Here is a 9,112-nt window from a genome sequence, read left to right as displayed (position 1 = left end):
AGACTTCCCTGTAATCACACCAGCTGCTACAATTTCTATGCTTCCATGCTGCTATGCAAGACTTAAAGCAATAGGACAAAAGTTGTACATGTTGGCATTCAATGATTGGTGGTGTAGAGGTCGATTTTGTTGCTCATTGGATAGCATTACGTTACCCCCACTAAACTTGCATTATTCACGAGGTGCTTGTAGGGGCTATGGGGTTTTTCGTTACCCCCACTACCCCTACTCCCCCTTCGCATGAGCATGTGAGAGTGGGTGACAACTTTCCCACTAGCCCTACTCCCCCTCGGTACAATGCAGCCCTTACTTGTATAAGAGGCATGACACACGACTGCATGCACAAACACCCTAAGAATCCTAAACTCTTTCAAGCAAATTAAATGGCGTGTTTTGCAAACTGATGTAGTGTATGTACAAAGGGCCTTAATATCAGTTATCCTTGCTAGCATCAGGTGTTACTAAACTTGGGGGTAACTACTAGATATGTAACATATTCACATTTAGATTTTAATATTGTTCAATAACTGATATTAAGGCCCTTTGTACTACATCGGTTTGCAACACACACCATTTAATTATGGTTAGCATGTTCACACGACACAATATGAGCCAATTAGCTTGTCCTAATGGTTGCTCTTTTCAAGGTTTGTAGCAATGATCTCAAGATGGAAAAGAAGGATATGATAGATGAAACAATTTGTGGCATGACGATGTCTAGAATTGCAAGCACTCTTTCAAGAAAGAAGGAAACACCATTAAAATTCTAAGTAAGAATGTGTTAAGTGTTGCAATTAAGGTTAAACATAGCCTTGTGCAAGGGTTGGTGGGCGTTCGTCACTCTATGTGTAACGAACCTTACAGCTCACGTGAATGCATTTTGGGTGGGTCTTGGGAATCCATCACTCTATGTGCAACCAGCCTTAGAGCTTATGTGAAGTTACTATGAGACTGGCATTGCAAGCCACTGATATCATTGTGCCACTTCAGAATTTGCTTGAAAGAGTTTAGGATTCTTAGGGTGTTTGTGTATGCACTTGTGTGTCATGCCTCTTATACAAGTAAGGGTTGCATTGTATCGAGGGGGAGTAGGGCTAGTGGGAATGTTGTCACCCCACTCTCACCTGCTCATGCAAGGGGGAGTAGGGGTAACGAAAAACCCCATAGCCCCTACAAGCACCTTGTGAAAAATGCAAGTTTAGTGGGGGTAACATAATGCTATCCAATGAGCAACAAAATCGACCTGTATACTACTAATCATTGAATGCCAACAAGTACAGCTTTTGTCCTATTGCTTTAAGTCTAGCGGAAGGAGCATGCAAGCATAGTAGTTGTAGCAGCTGGTGCGATCATAGGGAAGTCTTGCATGATAATGTGCAGCTCTTGCCCCCCCCCCCCAAGAGAGCTGGTGCGACACAGCTCTAACACATACAAAGAAAGTTCTAGAACTAGGAAAAGGTTTTTATTTCCTAGCCCTAAAAATAAGATCCATTGCGCGTGGCGAGCTCTTCTCCGTGGGCCCTAAGCGAACCATCGCCGCCGATTCTGACTGCAATGCAGCAGCTCCCATCGACGGCCCAGGATGAGCGATCGTCGATTGGCTGATGATCCAACGGCGAGGAGCAATGCGGAGAATCGCTGGTAAACCTTAAGAGAGAGCGAGAGAGAAGAGAAACATCCGGTCAGTGAAGCTTTCTCTCGTCTGCAAAGCATCAACACGAGCTACTCATCAGGTCTGTTTCTCTCTCTCTCTCTCTCTCTCTCTCTCTCTCTCTCTGTGGCTGTGTCTCTCTCTTTCCCTCGCCTGTGTCTATCCCTGTGTGCGAGTGTGTAATCCATGTAAAATCCTTGCTTGCCTTCTGGTTTCGATGATCCGCTTTCCCAGCATATGAATCAGAATTCCTAGATTATGATCCTGGCTTGGATAGGATGTCTTGACAGACCGATCTGCTCTTGATCGATCTTTTCCACGCCGATTTGACGAACCTTTATTCTCCAGATCATGTCAATAACCAATTCTCAGTCCATCACTTGTGTGTGTGTGCCCCCCTGCAGATTTCTGTAAATGGGGAAGGTTTATCCTGCTGTCAGCGATGAGTATCTGCACGCAGTTGACAAAGCAAGGAGAAAACTGCGAGCCTTGATCGCAGGTGCGCTTCTATCATCTCTTTCCCCTTCTCTTTCAGTGACAATGGATGTTATAATCAGGACTAATGCCATCAGGAATTGTTTTGTGCAGAGAAGAACTGTGCACCCATCATGGTCCGACTAGCGTAAGTCCTCTTTGTTTTGTCTCCTGCCTTTATAATTGTCCCGTTTTTTGGAGGTTTCACCGATTATTCTGTGGTGATTCATGCTCCTTCCTGTTGTTTGCAGCTGGCACGCAGCCGGGACGTATGATGTGAAGACCCGGACTGGGGGACCTTTCGGAACTATCCGCAATTCCGAGGAGCTTGCTCATGGAGCCAATGCCGGGCTTGACATTGCTATCCGATTGCTGGAGCCCATTAAGGAGCAGGTCCCCATCGTATCATATGCCGACTTATATGAGGTATGGCACTGTCAGATTGTATGAGAGCTAGTATAAAAGTTATTTATATCCACATGATATCATTTGCTAAGTCTGTAAGGTGTATCAACTCAGGTGTATAACTAGAACACGTCATGAGCTTGTATCAGACATATATATAATATGTGCCTCATCTGTGCATTTTCTGCAATGCTTACAGCTTGCAGGAGTGGTTGCCGTTGAGGTGACAGGAGGTCCAGACATTCCTTTCCATCCTGGAAGGAAGGTCAGTGTGCATACAGTCCCGTCTACATCACAATAGCTCCGTTCTCGCCAAAATCTGTGATTCTCACATATCCAGAAGTTGTGACTGCAGGACAAGCTTGAAAGCCCTGAGGAGGGTCGCTTGCCAGATGCTACGAAAGGTTGTTTACTGTACCCTTTTTGTATGATGGTTGCCATTTACTGTTACAACAGATGGATGCATGTATACATGTTTTTCCTTTTGCTGCAGTAAGTGTTGTAACATAACAATACTGAATTATAGGATCTGATCACCTTCGGGACGTTTTTGGTCACATGGGCTTGGGGGACAAGGAGATAGTTGCCTTATCTGGGGCTCACACTTTAGTACGTGATGTTTTTAACATTCTTATGGTGGATTACATTGTCTGCTAGGCTCGAAAGGTAACATCAATTTATCGTCTTTTTGCAGGGGAGATGCCACAAGGAAAGATCTGGATTCGAAGGACCCTGGACTGAGAATCCTTTGTATTTCGACAATTCTTATTTCAAGTAAGGGCAACTTCACTTAGAACAATCTGACACGTGCTCGGTTTTTTCCTTCTATATCTGATTGGGAGCTACATAAGAAGTTCGTCATTATCCAGTGTGGAAATCTGTGTATTTCCATGTACTAAGTGTCGTATCACAACCTGCTTTGAGCCTGTTCTATTGAGGGACAGTCCGGAGCACTGCAGTCACAAGAAATGGGGATTTTTCACTGGAAGAAGTCTTTAAACTTTCACGTGAACTTTGACAGGGAGCTTCTTTCTGGAGAGAAAGACGGACTTCTTCAGCTACCTTCTGATAAGGTTCTTATCGAGGATCCTGGATTCCGCCCATATGTGGAGCTTTATGCCAAGGTAACATTGAAAGTGATGCATGTTTCTGCATCCAATCTCTGTTATATGTAGTCTTGGATTATGCATTTATGGTTTTATACACTTAAGACCAAGCCTTCAAACTGACCAAATGATTATGCCTGCCCTCTTTTGCAGGATGAGGATGCCTTCTTCAAGGATTATACCGAAGCCCATCTCAAATTGTCCGAGCTAGGGTAAGCACAAGAAGTTTTAGATTAATTGCCACTATGATTTCCACATTGTGAGATCACATCATCATGAGCTTCTGCAAGGGAGGGGCTGCATACCTTGGGGCTGGCAGCCCTCTGCCCCCAACCATACCTAGCTAGGTGTGCAGGGCCTCTTGATCAAAAGCTCATGATGTCGAAAACTGTCGGGGAAAACAAGGGAAAGAACCCCTTTTCCCACATGGTTTCAAATGTCTAATACTTCTTGTGAACATGTCCCTTACAAGCTTCGGTTTTTTGTTTTGAGCTAGATGAAAGTTGTAATGGTACGCCTTTAATACTCTTCTTTGCATGAATGACCTGCAGGTTTGCGGAGGAGTAGGAAACAGCCTAGCCTGCCTATCAACATACTGTATACAGCGAGAAAGCTGTTGCTGCGTCTTTAGACATCTTGGACGGAAAATATTGCAGCAGCAGCATCATACCTGTAGCAAGCAGCCTCTAATGCTATCGCATAAACGAAGAAGCATATACATTGAAATAATGCTCAGTGACTCTGACAATCTCTCATTTGCGATGGGATGATGAAAGGCAGTTTTGCATGTTATGATGATGCACGGTACGAAGGTAGTGGTGTAAAAGGAATAATGAAAATACGTTTGGCTTGCTGGAAGGCTGGAGCATAATGTCCATCTAATTACATCAGATTTGAGTGTGATGAGGGGGAGAGGACGTAGGGTGATTTAATCTATTGTTTTATCACTCCAAGATCGTTGTGTGCATTAAGAGCGAGAGATGAAAGGGGGAGATTGAGAGAGCCTATGATGTCTTTTTGGCATCGTCGCCAGGCCAAAATGTCTGTTCTGTTTCGTCTCCACGAGGCACTCTTGCAGACACCGACACCATTATACTCTTAACCAGTTGCCCTCTCACAGCTTACGCTTGCACCAGCGGCCTCACATTTCATTGCATGATAACATACTAGGTTATGCATAGTGCGGCACTACATTGGTGCTTTGCACCGGGAGTCTGACGTGCGGGTAGACGAACTCACATGCCAATAGTTGGTTGGTTGCAAACAGCTCAAGAATTCATGGTTGGTAATGTAGTAGACTCGGCTATTTGAACACCCCGAATACTGATGACCTGATCATCACCTGCTATGTAGATGCAATACATATATCCCATTAGCCAGCAATGCTCAAAGCTGAACCCCCTCCCTTCTCAGGCCCAAAACTTTTCCAACAAACATGGCACAAGAGACTAGCATCGACTTCTGGCAAGATGATGGGCTCCAACACATGATGGCGGCATCGCTACACCGATGCCAAAAACCCACTGTTGCCGTTAATAGGAAGCCTTATAGACTAGAGACAGAGACCTAACAGTGAGCGCCTCCTTTGTGCCCATGCTCCTCCTTGCCGCTGCAATCTTTATATGGCTTTGTGTACGCGCGTGTTCCATCATTATCTCCTACGAAGGCGAACTCAAGTCCTAATGCTAGCGCAAATCTCCCTCCCCCTGCCCCTCAGGCCCTCTTGACTGCTGCATAGGAAACTTATGGCCTAGAGACCGCCGAATGCGGAGGTTAGAGGAGATGGAAGTAGCACTGCTTCATAGCAAACGTATATGCAGAGACTGGGCATGCGAAATAAGAGAAGGGTGTTCTAATGTTCGAAGTGGCCGCAGGTGGGTGGAGACGATGCTCGAGGAAGGATCTCTCTCTCTCTCTCTCTCTCTATATATATATATACATATATAGACATTAACAACCACTTCACATGTGTCGTGCTCAGTTACAACACACTTTCTACACGTTGAAAATGATAGAAACGTTAAGGGCCCCTCGAGAATCTTGTAGTGGCGACGTAGATGTAGCGGACGCCACACAAGAATACTTGGTGGCAGCTGCAGGCAGTGTTCATTTTTGCAAGTATCCTAGGTTTTTTCATGTGAAAGGCTTGTTAGCAAGTGCCTTTCTTGTGGAAGCGCTTTTTCATAACTTTGCCCTTCGAGAGTTGCCTGTTCTAAAATTTGCCTTTCTAGCTAAAAGAATACTATTTTACAACCTTTGGTTTAATCAATGTATAATCTCTTTGAGACATGTTCATTATTCTTTATTAAACTCTTTAACACCAACAATGATACAATAAAAATTTCTACACTTAGTATACAAATCAGCTTAATGATTTTAAGCATAACAAAATAGAATTGTAAATAATATCATGAGAATATAGTGTAATGTTAGGAGGAAGCTTAGAGTTCAATTAAGCAGGATAGTTCAAAAGAGAATCAAGATAGTTATATAATAATCCATGGTCACTTATCAAAATAGCAACACAATCAAAGCATACCATTACTCGTGCTTTCTTATACCAACTCTATTCCTACCACATTGACACTGCAGTGGCTTTCAATCCATCCCACGTGGCATAGATGGCATCCCAATCAGCATCCAAAGGATCTCCAATGACATCCTATTCCAATCATTGGACTTGATATGACATGAGTTGATTCAAGGTCTCCAATGACATCCTATTCCAATCATTAGACTTGATATGATTCATTTTAGAGAACTCCTCTCTCACAATCAATTGTGCTTGCAAAAATAAGTAAGCATGAACGGCATAACTTTTTCATCTCTCCAAAGGCTTGATCAAACTCAATATCATGCCCACATAATCGCTATGCACCATGCATATTTTGACATGGACATGTCGTTTTTAACTTCACCATAAAGTCTCCATACTCAAGCTTGCTTGCATGGGTCCCAAACTTTTCTAATAAGGCATTTATCCAAATTGCACCCATTGTGAAGCATCTATGAACATCATGTGGGTAATCCTTAGGGCTAAATATATTTGCAGCCTCAAATAGCTTTACATAGGCAAACCTCACATACAGTGCATATTTGATTTTTTGTTCAAATTGCTTGCCAATTTCAATGCATCTCTCCCAAGTTGCTAATTGGCTACATTTATCCTTAGTTCCCAACTAATTATTATGAAGAGTATGCCTTTCCATAGCTCTAGCATTGTTGATTGGAAAATGCATGTATCCATCTTTAACTTGCTGATAAAACTTTGTGAGATACAGTGTCCCATGACCAAAGTCTCCCAATAAGAAGCGCGCCTCTAAGATATCTATAGTGACCATAAGCTCTATTCCTATTGAAGTTATGTCTACTTGTTCAACTTGGAACTTTTTATTCAAAAGGTTTAAGTAGTGTAGCACATCAGCACAGATGTAGAAAGAATTCAACCTTGAATGAGGTGAACAACATATACAACTCTGCATTTTCCCTCATCCATGTACGCAACAGAGCTGGCATCAATGTAACAAGCCTTTTCACTACTTGTCTTCTCGAGAGCCAATGGATCTCATGCTCCTTCAAGAGCTCATGAAATGGTAGCTCAAATTCAATGGCTAAATCTTTCAATTCTCCATGCCTTTTGTAAGAACTATTGAACCATTTGTAAGACTTTCGAGCCTCCATTTCTACTATCTCAAAGATATACAATGTAGATAAAGCATCTTTAGCTACCAATGCATCTCTATGTGCTATATAAGGGACTCCAACTAGGTGTGGTACCTCTCGTGCAAATCGGTTGACTAATCCATTCTGGCCAAGCATCACACTACATCCATCAGTGGAAAATCCTACAAGCTTAGATTTTGATAAACCAAAGCTTTGTAAAAATTGTGAGAGCCCATCATACAATCCCTTTGTTGTTCCATTCTGTGTTTTCAATAATGAAACAAATCTATTACGTACATATCCATTGCCCGTATCACATAAATATGTGATACATATGATCATGTGGTGATCGTTAGAAACATTTGTGCTCTCATCCACCATTAGTGAGTACAAGGGACTTTCACAAATCTCTGTCTTTGCTTTCTCATGCAAGTATTTGTAGCATGCCTCCAAAAACATATGAGCAGAAGATGAAGAAAGATAAGATGCATAACTTGCTTGACTAGGTACATATGGTGCCCCAAAAAATTCTAATTCCTCAACATTCTTTTGAAAGTTTGAAAGAGGCTTATCCCTAATTGCAATGAAATACATCACTTGAAGCAACATTGATCCGTGCAACCCATTTGTCTACCTCTGCTTGATCCATATTGTGCAAATGTGTATCAAGAGATAAAGTTGATCTATGCTCTTTCTTTGCCCATAAGAACTTTGCTTTGTTGTGTTCTTTGGACTTTTCATGCATCTCCAATGATGGTTGTTGGAGAATTGTGCTACCAATATTAGCAAAAACATTGCTCATCTTAAAGTGTGTACACATCTTGCAACGAATTCTTTGTTTGCCATCTGTATCATGTGTAGCATAGCTCCATGGAAAGTATACCTTCCAATGTTCTTGATACACATGTTGGCCCTTTGCTTTTTTTGACACTGAACCTTCATAATCTAAAACTGCATCCACATGTGCCTCATATTATTCTCTTACTTCTTGTATGGTTTGTAGTACATTCACATTTTGTTCCATGTGAATGTTATCTTCCTCGTCTTCTAACCTCATATTGAGATCCATACTCACAATCCTTGTAGGATGTGTGTATGCACTAGAGCTTGCATTTGGAACATCATTGTCCCCAACACTATTGGGCATATCCTTTGTTGATTTTCTCTTTTGCATAAAAGCCATTGAGAGGCTTAATTATTGAGAATCCTTTTAAGGGCGCCCAATTCTTGTCAAGAAGGCCATAACTTCAAATGCAACTAGTCACTATCAATAACAATAAGCTTATAAGTTTCAAATAAAGAAATAATTTTTCAAAGGTCATATAAACTATTTTATGTCATACATATCTTAGTAAGGTCAAGGTTTCACCCATCCATCTCAAAGAAAAGTGGATTCATTTCTTAGTCAAATTGGAATTATAATACCATATATTTTCTATGAAAAAAGACAAACCAAAGAAAAATGGGGATATCCTTGATAGTAAATGTAGAGAAAAAATGATTTTTATTTGCATAACAAATTATTGAGGTCCCACCATGAAGATAAATAAGCTTTTTGAGGACATAATGATGGAGCATACAACTATAAAGTGTATACTAATATGTGATTATTCCAACTTATTTTTCTAATCTCACAAATTAGTTTAAAAGCATGATGGAATGATGCATGCTTCATATATATGTTACTACACAATAGTCAAACTTATGCATAATCAAGATGGTTCCTACTATTAGGATTTTCTTATCTAAGCCACCATATGAGTCATTTGACTAAGGGCACCAATCAAAAGATTTCAAGTACTTATGTTTTGGG

The 9,112-nt window shown here is 41.5% G+C and overlaps 1 protein-coding gene across 1 annotated transcript; it reads left to right on the top strand.

The window, feature by feature from the left end:
- Positions 1-1,577: 1,577 nt before the first annotated feature.
- On the top strand, positions 1,578-4,494 carry LOC148014326 (L-ascorbate peroxidase 2, cytosolic-like). The gene is made up of 11 exons (XM_087666450.1): positions 1,578-1,733; positions 2,056-2,150; positions 2,240-2,273; positions 2,377-2,551; positions 2,730-2,795; positions 2,886-2,934; positions 3,057-3,139; positions 3,225-3,304; positions 3,552-3,654; positions 3,790-3,848; positions 4,188-4,494. Exons 2-11 carry the CDS (start codon positions 2,066-2,068, stop codon positions 4,201-4,203), a joined length of 750 nt encoding a protein of 249 aa, XP_087522576.1. The 5' UTR covers positions 1,578-1,733; positions 2,056-2,065; the 3' UTR covers positions 4,204-4,494.
- Positions 4,495-9,112: the final 4,618 nt, after the last annotated feature.

Source organism: Lygodium microphyllum, chromosome 25 (genome assembly GCF_053477565.2).
Source record: "Lygodium microphyllum isolate KBCC chromosome 25, Lygodium_microphyllum_v1.1.10, whole genome shotgun sequence".
NCBI lineage: Eukaryota > Viridiplantae > Streptophyta > Polypodiopsida > Schizaeales > Lygodiaceae > Lygodium > Lygodium microphyllum.
Note: the sequence above shows the minus strand (reverse complement) of the source record. Positions and strands in the feature narration are given on the sequence as shown.

What these genes read in the sequence shown, in the direction of transcription:
- LOC148014326 (XM_087666450.1), top strand. Translation starts at nt 2,066, where the DNA reads ATGGGGAAGGTTTATCCTGCTGTCAGCGATGAGTATCTGCACGCAGTT. An exon ending in CTTGCCAGATGCTACGAAAG is followed by an intron (nt 2,935 to 3,056) that starts GTTGTTTACTGT and finishes ACTGAATTATAG; the next exon opens with GATCTGATCACCTTCGGGAC. An exon ending in ATGTGGAGCTTTATGCCAAG is followed by an intron (nt 3,655 to 3,789) that starts GTAACATTGAAA and finishes CCTCTTTTGCAG; the next exon opens with GATGAGGATGCCTTCTTCAA.